Source organism: Styela clava, chromosome 1 (assembly GCF_964204865.1).
Source record: "Styela clava chromosome 1, kaStyClav1.hap1.2, whole genome shotgun sequence".
NCBI classification, from domain to species: domain Eukaryota; kingdom Metazoa; phylum Chordata; class Ascidiacea; order Stolidobranchia; family Styelidae; genus Styela; species Styela clava.
This window is the reverse complement of record NC_135250.1, coordinates 19719646-19739440: the sequence shown is the minus strand read 5'-3', so window position 1 is coordinate 19739440 and position 19795 is coordinate 19719646. Positions and strand designations below refer to the sequence as shown.

The following is a 19795-nucleotide window of genomic DNA, read 5'->3' as shown; positions in this document are numbered from 1 at the left end:
TCAATTTAATGATGTCTCGGATTACAAAAAATATTTCCATTTGAAGATCTCGCAAACCATATTTCTTCAGCCTGTTTTACTCTCAGAAATAATATGTGGTATTTTAAGCCGAAAAAAGAGCAAAGCTATTGGTCCTGATAACATTCCATCATGTTTCCTTCAGCATATTGTAGACATAATATCGCCGGTCCTTATGATTTTGTTCAATTCGTCAATACAGCTGGGTATGTACCCTTCAGTATTCAAAATTGCTCGCGTATGAAAGAATGGTAAAATTTATCAATAAACATAATATAATAAATAAATCTCAATTTGGATTTAGGGACAACCATTCAACAAACCATGCTATTTTAGACATGATGTCATACATCTATGACAAATTAGAAAATAATGAGATTATTTGTTCTGTTTTCATTGATTTGAAGAAAGCCTTTGATACAGTTGACCACAAAATTTTGCTTCATAAACTATCTAATTATGGATTTCGTGGACCCGCCCAATCACTTTTAAATAGCTACCTAACGAATCGAGTTCAATTTGTAAAAAATGGCGAAGTAGCATCTAAAACTTTACCAATAGTTTGCGGCGTCCCACAGGGATCATGTTTAGGCCCAATCCTTTTCCTAATATATATTAATGATCTCACCAACTGCTCAAACTTATTAACGAAACTATTCGCTGACGACACCGGTCTTTCCAGTCATAAATCAATTTTAACGTTAGAAAATAATGTAAACTATGAAATGTTGAAGGTACATGATTGGATGGTTTCAAATAAATTGACAATTAATATTGAAAAATCAAAATTTATGATAATTACTCCCCAAAAGCATCAGATAAACCATGACTTGTCAATAAAAATTGATGGTACCAAATTAGAAAATGTGTTATCATACAAATACCTAAGAATTTTTATTGATTCTGGTCTTAAATGGGACAAACATATTGAGCATGTGGTGAAAAAAATAACTAGAGCAGTCGGTATCACCTACAAGCTTAAACAATACATGCCTACGTCAACCCTGCGCTCTGTGTATTTTTCAATTTTTCAATCTTCTGTTCAGTATGGAATCTTAGCATGGGGTGCTGCTGCACAAAAATATTTAAAACGAATTAATGTCTTACAAAACCGAATTGCTAGATCTATTTGCAATACAGCACCTATAACTAAGATTAATCAGCTTTATTCGACACTCAACATTCTGAAATTGACAGACTTATTCAATTTTGAAATTGCAAAACTAATGTATCAACACCAAAATAAATCCCTACCTGAAGCATTCGATAAATATTTTACTAAGCAGTGTAACACCCACACACATTACACCCGATCTTCTTCGCGTGGAAATTATTTTGTTCCCAGATATTCTACTGCAAGAACACAAAACTCAATCAAATACACAGGTATTAAAATATGGAATAATATTCCACATGAAATAAAATCACATGGCTACACAACCTTCAAGAATACATATAAAAAGTATTTACTCAAAAACTACCAGTAGTCTTTATAAACTGCTTCAAGAATACATATAAAGAATATTTAATCAAAATTTACCGGTAGTCTTTATAAACTGCAGTTTTGCTGACAGTTTCATACCGGTACCGTACACCGTGGTGGCCTACTTCTTCTGTGTTCGCTTCACTGCCGTACCGTGATGATATAGCTTCCGAGTAACCTAATATAGTATTATTTTTCTTACTCGCATATCCCCAAACTTTTTTGTCTCTATAAATCAGATTCTGAATGCGCGTGCGGTCGCTCAGCAACCCAAACAATTTTCCAGTTCGTTGATGAATGACCATGGTTAACTATGGAATGACTGACCGCCGCAGCTAACCAACCGAAACTAAAAGTGGCTGGAGTCGCCTCCGATCTCGATATATGCGCTTAAGGCCTAACCACGACTTTGGGCCAAATTTTATTTTATTTCTCAAAAGTTTCATGTTGCTGGTTGTACATGGAGTATAAATTGTGCCTTAGAATTCGTACATGGAGGTTGCTAATGCTGCAGGCGTGGATCTTATGGATGCAAAGACCAACTACTAGTAAATTGGGTGATTTTAGAAAATTGCAAAAATTATTAAAAACACATGAGTACAGCGTGGATTGATTACAGGAAAACGTTTGACAGTGTACCTGATTCTATTTATGCGGAATTTTTCTGGGAGACTCGTTTTCCCCTCCTGCGGTCTGCCTTGCCTTGGCCCCGACTAGCACTTTGCTGAAAAAAATCAAGTTGTGGGTACGAAATTTTGTAACAAAAAATATCTCATTTCTTTATATGGATGACTTGAAGCTGTATTCAAAAAATGATAGCCAAATTGAAATATTATTGAAAACTGTGAAATCATTCAGTGATGACATCAAAACGACATTACCTAATCGGTCGAATTTCTGCTTGTTTCTAAACTACTTCGCCAGTAATCCATGCGGAGAAGCGTTTTAGTTAATATATGAACTGACTTATTGCTGTTATATCTTGTGAATCATTTGAATTTACCATTTATCTGTTGTATATTATCCTCAACATTTTCAGTTTCTATATTTAGTTTTAATTCTGATAATTTTTCTAAGTGCATTCTTATTATTTTTTGAATTGAAATTATGTGATATATCAGTGATTTTGAAATACGTACTTGAATTAAAATATTTCTTGTAGGCGATGTCAGGACAGTTTCAGCATGTGAGTGGAATTATAAGGCAATGTGGGGGACCAAAACGCAGACTTCAGCCACGAGTCCTAGCAGAAATTCAAAAACTTTGCGAAATTCAAAAACCAACGAAAATGGAAAAAATATTAGATCATTCACATTTTTATGTTTGGAATAGTATGTAATTTATCGTTGATCCATAAAATGAAATCAATCTAACACGATTTTTCTTATATAGAACCCAAAATATTCAAGATATGCAATTAGAAATAAATGATGGCGGATATAGTGTTTGACTAATATTTACATCTTGTATACTTAAAATCAAATTGGACGAACAATCATTCTTTTAGCTTAACAGGCTGAAAGATAAAGTTTCACATCATTCCAACCATATCCGATATCTATGATTTTATTCCGAGCTTCAATGATGTATTTAGCAGTAGGGTGGCGGTGTGGGGATCCTGCCCAAATGATTTTTTCTTCTCCATCACAAATCAATAAGATTAGGTAAGTTTCATAATCTGTGAATGGAAAGCGACTTTGTAGTTCACGAATTTTTGATGCTGAATCTTCGATGACTTTAACAGTTTCTTTACTCCTGGCAGCAACTTCGCTTGAGTATTGAATATACTCGTTAACATTCAAGGGGACGAATCCACCGTCTCCAGCGCGCTGCCAGTGAACCATTGGAGCGCGAGAAGAGTCTAATGTATTGTCTATCCTCATATCAAATCCGTTTGTCGTCTTCTTAAAATCGCTGAGAAAAAGGCAGGGTGTTGAAATATCTGCAGCTATTCTTGCGTTCAAAGTTTCATACCAAACACTGCTATTCAACTTTGCCCAGTTAATTTCTTGGAGTTGCGCAGGAGCTGAGCAGTGTGTACAAAAACCATAACCTAAAAATGTAGCCATTAGAACTACCGCAGTGCAATTCATTGCGTACATCGCTTTCAACCGTTTCTATGAAACATATGAGGAGAGGTTTTCGAAGCTTGCATGCTGTTCGTTGTATATATTGATCATAAAGAAAGACGTGATGTTTACGGATGCATTCGTCAGACGATAAACAACAGCTTAGAGTCTTACAATCATGCACCTATACAACGACGCTGTATGAAATCTGTCACTCAGCACAGTTAAACCTTAGCCGATATGTTATATAGATAAATATATGAATGAAGTTTTATAAACATCACCCATGAAATATATATATATATGCTGTCCGCGCGCCATTTCTTTTGTTGGAAATTTATCGCATCATCAAAATTACGATGATGAAGTCGGCTTCTAATCTGGTGTATACTTTCTAGTGATGAACTTACACGTCCAAACTGCTTGTTTCGAATTCAGTTGTGCTGGATCTATAAGTTAAGCAGCTGAAATTATTGTAAAAATATACCATAAAGCTCTATGTTAGACTATATTTGAGATCACGAATAGTTGTGTATGTACAGAAGAAGTTATTGAAATGACCAAATTGAGAAAGTTACAAAATTAGTTTTCATTCAACATTTTTGTCACATACTCTGAAAATATAAAATATTAGGAAGGTGTTTTCATCACTTCTATAATTTATTGAAATTAGAACAAATTACTGATTGAACTCAATATTAACTAGATCATTATGGATAGCGTTTTAATAAACTATATAAATAGAAATAGTTCTGAAATGGTATTATAGTACACCCTCGACCCCATCAAAGCGTCAATCAAGTTGGTGCAAATTGATCTTCATTTTACGACAAGGCACATCCGTTCCATATTGCAGGTCTTCGCTTTATGTAAACCGAATAAAAAACATTCTACCTATACATGATCTAATGATCCAGTGATATTCCACATCATCCTTATTGGTTGTACTGGGCTGCTAAGAACAACTGATCCTGTCATAATATTGTTACAAACCACGCTGGGATTCCCAGCAAAAGTAAGGGATATGTTGGCACAATGAACAGATATCGGTCAATGAGAGATGAACATGAGCATGAAAATTATATTAAACACGAAAGTAATCTAGACTCAGAAGTTATTTTTGAGCAGCAGTAGCAGCTGAAATACCCATCGGACAGTATATAGTAATGATAAAAAACGTAATTATTTAAAAATTTCTGCCTATTTCGATTCTTTATTAGCATGTGGTAGAGTAGACTCTGCTACAGCCCATATTCGACCTCCGGTACATTTATTGGATAATTCACATCACAATGGAAAGTTGTTGGAAGGTAAAAAGGGTTTTATAAACAAGAGTTCAGTTTACTTTAAGCCATATTCATCTTACCATAAAATTAATTTGTTATTGGTATATTTGTCTTAAAAAGACGACTGTTTGATGTAACGGGATACTGTATGTTATACAATATATATAAAGGAAACATTAAAAATTCCAAAGTAAGTGTTCTGATTTTTTCATAACAACATCAGGAAAAAATACGAATAAGATGATCAACAAAAACAACATACTTGACCATGCTTTCGTTTTGAATCTGCGGCAAAGGATCACAATTCTTTGTAATTCTTGACAATTTCTAATTTTCGACAATTTTGAGATATTTAATTCTGAATTGAAGTCATATTTTTGTGAAAAAATAAAACATTTCTAATCTGGAATTAGCTATTGTTCAGAATATAATATTTTTACATCAAACCTATATAGTCATAATATCACGGGTATAACAAATATATCCTGTACATTAAATCTTATATATATTTGGTTACTTAGATTCATTCAGGTTACAAAACTCAATCGAAGATACGGAACAAGGACGATCTGGCGGCTGAGAAGATTTTTTCCGACAGTGTCAAACTTTCTCTTGACTGACTTTCTGATACTCCTGGAACATCCATATAAATTCCCTGACTATCCCAAAAGTCACATACATCTTTATTGAAATCGCTAACGTGATATGTGCTATTTTCTTCCATCATCAAATGCAGCCAAGATCCTGCCTTATTTCTATCGTCATGTGCATATGGTAACCATTCGATAAATTCGTTTTTAAAATCCTCAGAAGGTTTCCCAGTTGTGGCAAAATTTCCCCAATAATTGCTAAATTGATCCATTGCACGAATATCCTCGGTATCCGCAACCATTCTGAAGTGTAAAGTCCAATATTAATATTTTTTAAATTGAAGGTTATTTGAAAATATATTCTTTAAAAAGTCGCTAAAAACATGAATTTATATAAAAATTATCCTGACTTTGCCTTAAAAGTCCAAGACTATCTGCCAAGATCGAAATAGCCAGACCAGTATTACAACCTAAGTTATTAGGTGACGGGTATGAGGTTTACCCCAGATATTTTAATTCCAGATTCATATTAAAATCCAGATTTTCAATTCATTCAGTCATGCATGAGTCTGATTAGTGAGTAACCGGCACAGATGGGGTTGTTGATAGTCTTTTAGCTACAAGAAGTGGTACGGTAGCATTCTTGTTATGTGCCATCTCAAAAATATTTCTTGGGACTATGCGAATTATTAAAAAATTGTGAGTCTGCAGAATTTGCGGTTTCAGTCCGACTCCAGAAAGAATAGAAAATTATGGATGCGAGATCGGCCCTTTACGACCGCACTGGCAGGGTATTGTTAACAAAAAATATATATATATTGTTATTATTATATATATATTAGATTGTAGGAAACGAATTAATATGCAAAATATATATTAAATATAGAATGAATATTTGGATTGAGTTTGCTTGGTATTGGTCGAGGAAATAGCAATAAATTTTATTTATTATAAACTCATTCTATCCCTTTTTAAATTTATATTTATTGAAATCTTACCCGGAATGATTAATAGTCCTGTATACGAAATATAAATCAACTGCATGGTTTGAGAGACCACATAACGACCCAAAGTTGTTTTCACAATCTGGTCCGTCCAAAGAATGGTTAAACATATAGAAATATACAACCGATTCGCTAGTGGAAGAAGCATATCTGAAGACAAAAAATTGAGTACTTCATAATATATACTTATATATATATACAAATACATAGTTCTGGGAATAACTCACCTTGCTAGTGCTCTCTGAGGGCACCCAAAAACCAAGTCAGTCATTTCGATTCCTAGTACTTCAAGAAGATTGGTTGGTCCATATGTTTCAATATATTTATTTGAAACAAGTTCACCTGTATTTTCATGTATACCATATCCTTCAAATACTGCGTCATTGAATCCCTAGAAATAAATTTCAATAATATACAATGGTGGGCGCTCCAGAAGTGCGTGTACCAATATGAAGGTAACTAATTTTGTTCGCTCACTTTACATTAAGTTGTGTAAATGGACTTAAACCTATGGGCAGGGGGTATATTCACTTGGCTAACACGAACAGTCCCCGAACTCGTAATATAACTAAAATAAGAAAAAATAAAATTATGGCCTAACCCTAACCTGGTACACATACTACGGGAGTGCCCAATGCTGTGATGCTTCAAAACTTTGATTATTGAAATATAAAATCTGTAGCGCTCAAATATTTTCTTTTCTTAGTATATATTGTAAGCTTTTACATGCTTCTTTAACATATTCAGAGGTTATAGCAAATTTTTTTTTTCCAACTTTTTTTATATGTCGATTTTTACTATACCAAATTAAAAAAAAAAAATTGAAACTGAGGGATCCACATCACGCTCATCGTATTTACTTTACCACTAAAAAAATCAAGGGATAAACCAACCTGAATTATTAGTTTTGAACCTGACACATTATTAGACTGACTAAGTTACTTGGATGAAATAGATTGATTGAGGGATAGGTGGAATAGAGATAGAAAATTACCTTATAGATATTTTCAGTCATAAAAGGCCATAAAAATTGCAGCAGAGCTAGTTCTTGACTGTTCGTTCCTATCATTATAGGTTTGTGTTTCTGCCATCTCCCTTCTTTGAATAATTGAATCGGTTGCTTTGTGAATTCAACACCATCAATGACAGGACGAAAAGGTTCTATAAACTTAGAGGTAATTTAAATTTATAGGACCTGATAAATTATTTTACAGACACATAAAATTTGATGCATATACTTGGGTCAAGCTGGGTCTTTGTTTGAATCTCTGATAATTTCATCCGTTGCTTTAGCAACGACTAGCACATAGTAATAAACTCTGATATAAACTCTAGCTCCAGATCATCAAGTTTTAAGGAGACTGACTCATTATCTCACCAATCATGAAATTTCTAGAAAACTTCTTGTATCTATAGCGCGAATTCCAATTAATTTTCAGTAAATCACACATCACAACTCCCCAATTTAAACAAAAACAAATCACCGAGATATGAATTAAATAATTTCCAATAAATGCAAACATACGCTAACAAATTATTTGAGAGAAATACAATAACTCACATTGCTGGAAAACAGTTAATCCCCTGCTAAAACATCTAGCAATTTTTTTCAGTTAATATTTATTTTGATTTTATTTAATTGATTCTACAATATCTTATCGGGTCTCTACCCCGCTATAACATCCGCTTTAATTTACGATAATAGTTGAAAATGCAATATAAACAAAGAAAATGTATTTTCAACAAGATTAATAATTATTCCATGCATATCATACTAACCAAACGTTTGACTGTAGTAAAAAAAATGCAAGTTCTTACTTGAAAGAAGTTGAGTGATGAAAATTCTTCCGCCATAACCTTCATCATCGCGTTCACCAATTTCTGAGACGATGCTTCCCTGAATGTTTGTCCATAATAGATTACAAGCTCTAATATATATTTTCGCCTTTGTTTGAACGTTATGACCTACAGCCACAAGCTACGAAATAGTTAAACGGGACTCGTTTAAGAGTAGATGCAAATTATGAATGTACTCTTTAAATATTGTGGATCATTAAAGTTTGGTTTAATCCAAAAACCTTTAAGCATATTGTTGATTAACATTCCGAACGTAGTCTGAGAAATGTACTTACTTCAAACAGTCTAACCCATCTTTTGAGGATAAACAGCAATCGGTGCTGAAAAAATCAAATATTCCACATCGAAGATATTCAATAACTTGTTTTGTGATTGCATGAGCTTCTGGGTAGGTTGGATAAAAACATGGGAACGGATTACTTTGAATTATTGCTTGATGAAATAGAGAATCGCTGACGTCGGATAGTAAATGAAGCATGACTGATTGTCCACCAGCGCTTTCTCCGAATATGGTTATCTAATTGGAAGTTAAAAAGAGAATCCAATTATTATTAAAAATACTAGTTGATGGCAATATAAAACAGAATATATACGTATTCCAATAACGAAATTATTTTAGAGTGTGCAGTTTATCAGAAAACTTCAGTTATGACATGTAAAACAAAAATTTGCTGTTTTGGTTACAGATTTTTTAATCTTTTCAAGAATCCATCTAATTACCAAGGATACGTAGGTATACGAAAAAATAAAACAACACAAGCAGCCCATCTCTTTACAAACATGCACAAATAAATATAAATAAGTATCCTCATTCCAATACCTTATTCTTATCTCCGCCAAATTGCTCGATATTGTCCTGAACCCATTGCAAAGCAAGTTGTTGATCTTTAAATCCTTGATTTCCATCCAAAACTTGTTTGCCGTTATTGTATGCCAGAAATCCAAATGGCCCTAAATATCATTGCTTAAATTTAAAGGTCGCGGAAGTAAAAGATATCAACGTTTTGAAGCCTGCAATTTACACTAACACCTTCTGAATTTGTTAGAAGTGAAGAAGAGTTATGAGATGAGATCGATTCACTTATTCAATGCTACTTCCAGGAAGACATGATCAAAAATTGCCTAGCTAGATATTATTAAATGGCTCGGACTATTTGGAATTCCAAGAATGATGATTTTCGATATATATGATTAACTGATGGCAAAGCAAAAATCAGTAAAATTTCAGACTGTTTTGGCACGTTTACAACAAGAATTTTGACAACATTCCAATTTACATGTATGTTGAAATTCTATTGATTAAATTCTTATTTTAGACTTAGATTAGGTGAATCTCATCTAACTTATGATTCTATGCCTCACCCAATCTGTAATTTATTTCTACAACAATCGTGTTTGTCGCTTCACTTAGATATCTTCCTTCGTATACCGGCCATGTTCCCGAACCAAGAATAAATCCTCCTCCATGAATAGAAAACATCACAGGTAGTTTTCTATTAGGTAACCTGTTTCGATCTGACAAATCAACGTGGGACGGAACATGTATGTCCAAGATGAGGCAGTCTTCATCTCGCTAAATGTAGAAACTTTAGTTTATTTACTCACAAACAGAGATAGACTAGGCCCCTGAAAAACCTCAAAAATTTGTTTCATTCCAATCGGTAGTAGCTACCTACCGATAAGTAGTAATTCTTAGTTCAGAACGATATGAGGTTTCGAATAATAATGATATAAACAAAACTTCATGGAAAAAATCTAAATATCTCAAACTAAGAAAACACTATCCTCAAATGGGCGTGTCTCAGAAATGTCGTGTCCCACTTGTCTCACGTGTGACTTGTCGAACACGCGGGACAAGCGGGACACGTAGGACAAGTAGGACACGACATTTTCGAGACACCGCTCGAAAGGCGAAAATATTCAAAATATGTTTATCGAAATCTTAGCGGAAATTTTACTTTGCTATGATAAATTACAAACATTTCAACTTACCAATTTGGGAAGAATGAATGTCAACTATCTGTATATATAGTTAAAACCAACCATGGGAATATAAAATGCATTTTAGACGTCCACCTATACACTCTCTAAGCAGCATTGGTGAAGTATGTGCCGTTGCCGTATAGTTTACACATAATTGAAAAACAAAATCTTACATTTAAGAAAAATCCGATCTGATAACACATCAAAATATCTTGGTGCGTTTTATTACGAATAGCGCTTGGTGTTACAAGCGGTTGAGGCGGTTGAAATCTGAAACAATATACATTTATGTGTAAAATAAGTTTGCATGAGTATTATATATGATGGGTGATTGCTCACGTATAATTTCGACAATTCAATTCAATAAAACTACATTATGAAATTATTATAATTACACGATTGTCCTAATTAAGGAAATCATTCTTGAATACACTTCAAATTTTTTAAAGCATAGATTACTGCGATTTTAAAATCAAACATTATCTGCCTGAAAAGCACATATATATTTAGCTTTGGTAAAGTTTAAAATAACTTAGTTAATTAGTTCAATTAGATCATAATTTTTTAGAGATTATGTAATTGTTACCATGACTATTCCTAGCGGTGCCAGTCATATTACTCCAAAACCTCAGAATTTAACATTAAATATTGGAATAGAATTATATCATTTGTACCTCAATTCTCCGACTGGTGGTTTAGCATATGGGATTCCATAGAATGAGTGGTCGTGCTTTGTTGTTATTCCGTGAATTAAACCAGATGTTGTTTGAACGCGAGGTTGAATGTCTGAACGTAAACAATAACTGGCTACTCACGCCAATAAATACAGAATGGGAAAAACTAAATATTCGATTTCATATATTCAAAGCCGAATTTCGAATCAGATAGAAGTATTGATTTGTTTGATAAAATAATTTAATCAAGATCAATCATTCTCAAACTCAAGATACTGATGTTATGATCCATGTTCAAATCTATATGCCTTGGACACATTTTCTGCGTTCAATATGATGCATTATTTATAGAACATTCATGTATTTACCTGATTCACCAAATACGTTCTCTATTTTTGGTTCTACATCCAAAGGAGCTACCATAAATAATTTCCTCAAAGAATCAAAAATGAAATCTTCCGAAGGTTTCTGACCAAGTTGACAGAATCCATTTCTCATCGTAAATGCGAGAACAGTGAATATTGGGAGATATTGGGAGTGCATTATTCAGCTCAATGCTGCACAAGTCGGCAAATGAACAGCAGTAATCTTAGTTTATTTCTCAGACCTTTTGGTGTCAACCTGATTTAAATATAGTGACATAATTATTATTGCAATACTAAACATCCCATTGCTTATCACTGAACTATATTTTCTAAGGTTTACCGGAAACATTCAGAACGGCATATTGTTATGATGATTGTTATAATGATCATGTTCACTTTCAAATGGTCATTTCAGTTATCATTTTTTATATAAATTGGTAACTTTACTAGACATATCAGGCCTTTCTCCACCTAATTCGGCCCTGAAATTATATACTTGAACGGATAGACGTCTGATTTCTAACTTTCCAAATTAGGCTGGCTTTAGTAGTGGTATGGATGAAATGACTTAACTTGAAACATTAAATAAAACTGGTTATAACTTTTAATTTTCTTATTCCTTGCAAACTTCTACGGTCGTACATGCGAATAAACACAGTTGAAACACTATTGCTTGACCAACAGCCTCTATTTCACAAAATTGTGAAATAAATCCTGTTAATTGGACATTGCCCCTGCAATGATCATCAAATATTCCAATGAAAATGTTTACTATGACAACTATGGGTCGCAGATGCGAACCTAAACAGAACAAATATTTTTTTTATACAGATAGTCAATACAATTGAGTCAACAAAAATACTTTGCAAATCCATGACGACAAATTTTTGTGCAATTAGTTGCACCTGATTTGCTGCTCGTAATATTGGTAAACGATCTCTTGAATTTTCTAAATGTTATGGAATTTTACAATGTCGTTGATTGTTTCTTTCAAAGTAACTATTTCGCATGCTAGGAAAAGATCACGTATATAAGTTAAACTAAATGTGGTGATAAGCACTTCAACCAAAAATTGTGTCTTAGTAATAGTAGAATTACATTAAAGTGTTTTATACTTGTTTTGTTTAAAATGACTGTTTTATTTGTTATTTTTTGTATTAAATATGTTAAAACAAGAAAAGTGGATATCAAAACCTCGTGGTCTATTTTTATCGTCAATATAATCGTCCACAAATCCAGTTGAATGAGAAAGGCGTAAGCGACAAGGCGTTACGTGAACCACCCAGCAAAAGCGAATATCAGCCTACTGCTCTCCCACATTGTCACATCCGTCATGGAATTCGAATCTACACAGGTACCTAGCGTAGATTGCCGTCAGGCCTGGTACATTGTTGGGTATTGTGCCAACACACTGTTTTTTCAGTAAATTCGAGGGGTGATAGATTGTATTTAGCAGGCCTTTGAGCTATGTTTTTTTTGGCCTGTTTGCTCAAAGCGTATCTCTGATATCTCGAATAAGCATGGCTATTGAAAGCTTATGACTTGGTGCAGGTACTAAACTGGCGATAAAGCAATGTGATGAGAGTGGAGTCAAAACAATTTTTTTTTCGTTCTTGAAATTATTATTCACAGTGTGCAGTTGCCAAAATTCGCTACTTTGTCATAGTTTTACATTGATGCAAAGAGTATTTTCAATAAAAAATACAGAAGATTTTTGATTTATAATAATTCCTTGTTTTAAATAGACAGTTTTATTAACAACTTATGCTAGATCAAGTTAGCATAATAGTATTTTTTAGGCCCTTATTGCTAAAGTATTGCAAATGTACTTTTGTTCCCGGCAAGGTAAGGATTATTAGCTTTGCATCTGTCTCGTCACAAAAGTTACGACACATAAAATCTTACTTTTCTATAGAGATTACAATTCGAATTTCACTTCAAGTTATCATCACTTGCGTCATATTTTGTTTAATTTGTGAAACATCGCGAAATTATTTTTGTAGGGTGTAGCTATACTCGCAGACGATATGATGTGGTCGCGTTCTTCGCTTATTATCTAAGACGGTTATTGATTGCAATATGTAGAGTGACTTCATCACAGTATGGACTAGATTTAATAAAATGATATCATCCAAGCATCATCCGCATGCACATAAATATACATACAAATAGGGCTAGGGTGGTTCACGAATAGGTACAGCAATTGCTAATTTACGAAGTCATAATGTCCCGCAGCAATTGTTTGCTCAGAACATTGTTTGCCACGTCAGTGAGGTGAATTTGACATAACACGAGTTGCAAGGATTAGTGTTCTCATGAATTTAATCGACCTTGTCATGAGTATGGTCACTGTGTAGACTTTGTTGATCAGACAATATTTTTAATGGCTTAATTCACAACCGTGAACACGTACCTTTGCTAAGTTATTACAAAGAATTCAGTACAGATTCGATTGTTTCGCTATAGTTTGGAATAAGCTTGGAATGGGTCCAGATAGCTGTCAGACACTCTTCTGAAGGTTGGTGTTATAAGGAATTTCATAGGCCATGGATCTGAGGTCATAAAGGTTTGCCTAATTGTGTGAGTTTTTGCATGAGCGTTTGTTTCATTGATATTTTGGCGTATTCTTTTTTAGGCGTGTTTCCTTTATATATAAAGAGACAGAATATATATTGGTAGTATTAAAATACTTATGTCGGTTATCATACTTTGATTTTTACTTGTAGTATGTTGTCTTTCTTGAAATATTCCACCAGTATCGCAGATACTCATTTTTGTACGTTCCTGGCTGACGTAGTAAACAATTTTAGATTTATCATCTTAGCTTATGGGGCAATTGCTCACATTGCGCTCTATATATACATGGTTTGCTTCTTCGTTTCAAAATGTGCGTATAATTGAACAAAAAAGAATAATAAACGGTAAATGAGGCCAATATAGAACATACTGCTTGTTTGTTTAAGATAACTTTCTGTACACTTCAGTGAGAAGCAAACATAGGTATCATAAACCTGATGATTCCATTTCGCTTGCTGGATTCGGAAAAACTTTCACCATATCGGGCGTTTTTATTTAATTTTATTCAAAGGGCATGATAATATAAGGAGTAATTTCGAGAAAAAAAACTTATTTAACTCCGTAACACTTCTGAATAGAATTAGCATAAAGTTAAAAGTGAGTTTGCTTATCATCGTATTTGCCATAAAGGTGGTATGTACTTTTTGGGTTGGGACTATATCGTAAATATCTTCTGCTGTATTTTTGTCTGATCCTTGCCCTATACTTCTTGCAGGCACTTCCTCGCCGCTTAAGCAAACATTCTTCGTTTCTTTTGCCCGTCAAAGCTTTTATTTATGCATTGCATTTTGACAGTAGGATTCCAATTTGTAACACGTTCTTTTCAAATTATACAGTAATTAGTTACCCATGTAATGTCAATATTATTGTGTTGTTTCGTGAATAATTTTACCGAATACGCAATCTGAAAAGAAAGCAGATGGTGCTATATGCTATTTGCCATGTCTCAATCAGGAAGATCTCTTTGGCCCTAAAAGTCCGAAGATTTGAATGTATGGCAAGATTATTTTGAAGATTTTATACATTATTAAAAATTTACCTGGCCAATGAACACTACTTATTCAATAATAGTCCGTCCGAAATATAACTTAGTACCAGTAAACTTGTCAAGTAAATTTCCGTATCGTTCTGAATAGCATATAAAGCATCTTGCATATAGGCTATGTCTTGTGCATTCGATGAAGATTAACGTTGGTATAATATAATAATATGTATTAATCGACCATCGTATTAGACATGATATGTGTTTCACAAAAAAAAAAATTGTACCCTACGAAACACAATACAGGATCGTATAAAATACTTTTCTCAGAAAGATATACCTAATTATGAATGAGGCAGATAACAAATACCATGCGTTGTTCAAGTGGAAACGTCTACAATACAATTCTCCAACCACCGATTCAGCATTCTCTATGATCGAAGAATATGACAAATGGGCAGAAGATTACGACAAAGATTATGGCGCGATGGGTTACGCTATACCGGCGCAATCCGCTGAGATGCTAATGCGTCATTTGGGAGAAAATTGCAAATCCAGCAAGATAAGAATAATGGACATCGCTTGTGGAACAGGGCAGATCGGAATTGCTCTCCGCAGTAATGGTTTTGTCGGAACTCTTCAAGGAATAGATGGAAGTGATAAGATGATCTCGGTCGCGAAGAAAACGAAATGTTACGACGATCTCAACGTTCAATTCATATATCCTGATAAAGAAATCACTTCAATCGGAGAAGGGAAATATGACGCTGTTTCTTGTTTGGGGGCGTTTAGTTTGTATCACATGGAACCTAAAACCATACGGGTAATGCTGAATTTACTGAAACCAGGAGGTATTTTTATCTGTTCTGTGCGTGACAGCCCGAACAACCAAACCGTATTTGATATGCTAACCACCGAAATGAAAACCCTAGCTAATTCAGGCTTAGTGAAAGAAATCGAAAGAAAGATGACGAGGCACGGTGTCAATTGGGAAATTGATGAAAACTACTACACCGATGTTCGCGATGAGATGCCAGAGCCATCTATTATGATGATATATTGTTTACAAAAATTGTGAAGCTAATTTCCAATAAATACCGAAAATTTAAAAATCAAATATTAGTAATTAAAAATTCCTGACTTTGTTGTACTTTATAAATATTATTGTATTGGAGTTGAACGTCACAATATGAATAAAGACAAGAGAGCAAGGTTCGAGTATATGGGCACGAAAGGCAAAACGAAGAAGTATCAAATCTTTCACAGTATCGGTAGTCTGACCACGAGAGTACTGAGATGTTATCACGAAACCACGACACGGTAAGCAATTTTAAATTTTGATAACGTCATCACACAAAACTTCGAAGTGAAATACGTATCCTCTACAGCACATATCGATATTTTTGAAATAAACTGAAGGTAATAGCCTACTATCGACAATAACAAGCTTTAACTAATTTTGAAGCAATTGGTCCAGTAGTTGAAGACACAAGCGATTTTTTCACAACAACAATATAATAACAAAACAATTCAAAGGTCTACATTAGTGTCAAATAATGGGACAATGCTCAAATTTATGAATACGGAGGTTGAAACTCAAAAAACTGGTAACGCTAGCCTAAGCGGCCGACTGTATTGAAAATATGTCGGTATCGTCCGTCATAATACCACGTGTTGATGCTATACTTGTAAAAATAGAATAAGTTTGGGTGAAAAAAACCACAGAACTAGAAAAACCCCTATTCCAACAATGATGATTCAGGAAATGTATAGAGTGCACTAAAGCGTATGATGGGAAAAAACAGCTCCTAAACGTTCCGTTTGGAAATAAAACAATTCAATCTATTTCCAGCCAATTGCTTAGGGCTGTGTAATTGGATTTAGAGTTTGACATAGTTGTGTTGATATTGTATTTAGAGACGGAGATTTATTCGAAACCTCCACGTAGTCAGAATCGAAGCCAAATAGAAATTTCAATTTTTTGGAGTACGAGTTTTATACTTTTGATGCTATACTATGAAAATTTACAGTTAATTTAGCATTATAAACAGACAAAGAAGGGCATACGCAAAATTAAATAATTTGGTTTTCATGGAGACTTGAATATGAGTCCAAATTTCTTTCTACTTCAAGTCAAGAGCCGAAATAGGTATTGTTTCAAATGACCGGAAGGTTGGATTCGGCTGTGAATTTTCCTCTGCACAACAGCGCTGGTTGCCTATTAGCAGTTTGAACTGGGTATGCTACTCTCTAAATATATGGAATAATATCACGAATTATAATCCATAATAATAAGTCAGAGTCCTAGGATATTGGTCACCAAGGAATAAAAAATTAAATCGGGGTTTGATTTCTGTTGATTAGGACCTAGTTATAATAATACGAGTGAAGAAGATTCAAGCATTGGATAGAATCCCCATGTTGAATCACCGATGAATATAAGGTTATTGGTAACAAGTCTTCGGTATCGTGTTTATCATCATGTTTTTTTTATCGATGGATGATGTTGTGGTATCAATATAATAATTATACGACAGACTGCATTCGTTTGGAATAACAGAGGAAAGAGAAGAAAAGCTGGACTACGTCACTTTGTAGATTTTCAGTCTAGATTAAATTCTCAGCATTCAATTCCATAGCAATCTGGCTGTATCATGAATACACTACCACGTCAAGTATTAGCAGAGTTTGAGCATTTTGCAGATTGGCATGACTCATGAATTGGCATTGTTTTGAAGGTTTAATAAAATTAAACACGTGTGCGTATTTACGCGTTGATTGCATTGGCTACTGATGTACTGCGGTTAGTTTGCGGTTAACTCAATATTAATTAATTGAGCTATTATCGTGGCGAATTAATTCTGTAATTTTTGTCCACAACTTTCCAGGCGTGTCGGATTTCAATCGTGAAGGTACAACTGGCAATGGTAAAACTCGTCTTAAATCTACCCGGAAGATGTCGCTAATCAGGCAATTTTATAAACTTCTTTACAATAAATAATACAGGTTGCAAATACAATTTGGGACCTTTATATCGAAATGGTCAATTCATGGCTATATATGTAAGCAAGATATAGCTTTTCTATAAATTTGTTGAAACTGTCACTAGAAATAATCCAATAAAATATAAATCAAACAACATATATTCATTGTTTGATCCTGCGAAGTCTAATTCAGCTGATACCATTCACTCTTCTAATCACGGAGAATACGATATTCAACATTGTAATCAGACAACAGTGTGTCATCTTCCATGTCTCATTTATTTTCCGTAAAAATAAATGGAAGATTACACTTGAAAAATTCTCCACCTCAACATTGGGCACGAAGCACCATTTACCGTGATATACATATTTTCTCTATATATTTAATTTCTTAAGTTATAATTATTCTTTAAGCCTCGCAAATGTCGTGACGGTTTTGGCAAATTCAACACCCTTCCTAGAAAGCATTATGACATAACAATCGTGTCGAACTGTAAATTTCAAGGTCGAGGTCTTTGATACTTATGTAACAACATTTTGTTTGATTGCTATCTTATATAATTTTCATTCAATTTATCACCTTCACACAAGACCAGATTTTTTTGTCATGTTCAAAGTGCTTCATATAGATCTACATTGCAAGCATTGTTTGAAACAAAGCATGTTTGCTAAGCACTGTGCTGGTACAGGAAATTCTATTTCATTCTTATTGTCTTCTAAAACTTGAATTTTTGAGCTTTCAAAATAAGACGGGCAGAGAATTATTTATTATCGAAGTCGGTACGCACTGTGCCGGTACAGGAAATTTTTTTCGTTGTTATATATCTTCTAAAACTTGGATTTTGGAGCTTTCAAAATAAGACGGGCAAAGAATTCTTTATTATCGAAGTCGGTACAGCACATTTCGCAGACTGAAAAAGCTGAAGGGTTATAAATGCTGAACGTTACTATAATTAAATTAGCATAGAATGTATTGTAACCTAGTATAAACATAGAAAATTCAAATTTTTCTATATAGCAAATTGAAAAAAAAAATATTCATCGATCTGTTAGGACACGGCATAATCATTTGGAAGAATTATATTTGTTATAGCTGATTTATCCGTTTTTACGCGTTTCCTTTGTTTCTCCCATAAGTCTATTTTTATTCTCTATTTCCTATTATGTAAGAATTTTGACTCTTTGCCATACTTGCGACATCACTGTCTATATTTTTCAGTCTGGGTGTCAAACTAGACAGTAACTGATGAAACGCTAATCGACTAATTTGGTAAAGTTTAGAAACCTAAACGCACTATTGCTAATTTGCTAGTCTACTGGGACGAATTTTGTAGTAAAGTACAATTCATTTTGTTAGGATATTTAGCATCATTTAGTTGATTCTCTATTTGCAGATCAAGATAATATCAAAATTTCAGGTGATTAAATCAGTCCTTACAAGTAGTAGTCCTTACAATAAACAGCAAAGTGTGAGAAAAATTAAGTAATGTTTGAATAAAAAGTCCAACACAACGTTTGAAAATTACCAGATGTCATATACCGCGATAATACAACGTACGTTGGCCTAGTTTGATGTATTTTTCCTTTTATTATTTTTAGTAATGGTGTTCTAACTATGTGTTGATAAGGTTATATTGAATAGTTTTATACGCATGACACCTGTTTCCAACCTTTCCTTTCATCTTATAATTTCTATTAATACTAAATAAAAGTGCAGTGGTAAATTTCATTTCGTATATAACCTGTATTGTAGGCTGCAGAGAAGATAAATAATTTTTTTTGTCAAAAATGATACTACATTTCCAAGGCATTTAAAATGCAATTCAATTATAAAAAAAAAATCAACACCATGAGTATAGCATTTTGGGAAGATTTCACTGTTATAGATATTCGTTAATTGTACTCACCCATAGATTATTATTA

The 19795-nt window shown here is 33.7% G+C and overlaps 2 protein-coding genes across 2 annotated transcripts; one reads left to right on the top strand and one right to left on the bottom strand.

Annotated features, from left to right (window-relative positions):
* Positions 1-4216: 4216 nt before the first annotated feature.
* LOC120348332 (crystal protein-like) lies at positions 4217-11462 on the bottom strand. The gene is made up of 11 exons (XM_039418450.2): positions 11333-11462; positions 10965-11076; positions 10464-10560; positions 9670-9880; positions 9128-9258; positions 8583-8824; positions 8269-8347; positions 7445-7618; positions 6678-6841; positions 6445-6600; positions 4217-5749 (listed from the first exon to the last, which is right to left on the bottom strand). Exons 1-11 carry the CDS (start codon positions 11460-11462, stop codon positions 5398-5400), a joined length of 1848 nt encoding a protein of 615 aa, XP_039274384.2. The 3' UTR covers positions 4217-5397.
* A 3760-nt stretch (positions 11463-15222) lies between these two features.
* LOC120345120 (methyltransferase-like protein 27) lies at positions 15223-16367 on the top strand. Its single transcript, XM_039414521.2, has one exon. It carries the CDS (start codon positions 15235-15237, stop codon positions 15964-15966), a length of 732 nt encoding a protein of 243 aa, XP_039270455.2. The 5' UTR covers positions 15223-15234; the 3' UTR covers positions 15967-16367.
* Positions 16368-19795: the final 3428 nt, after the last annotated feature.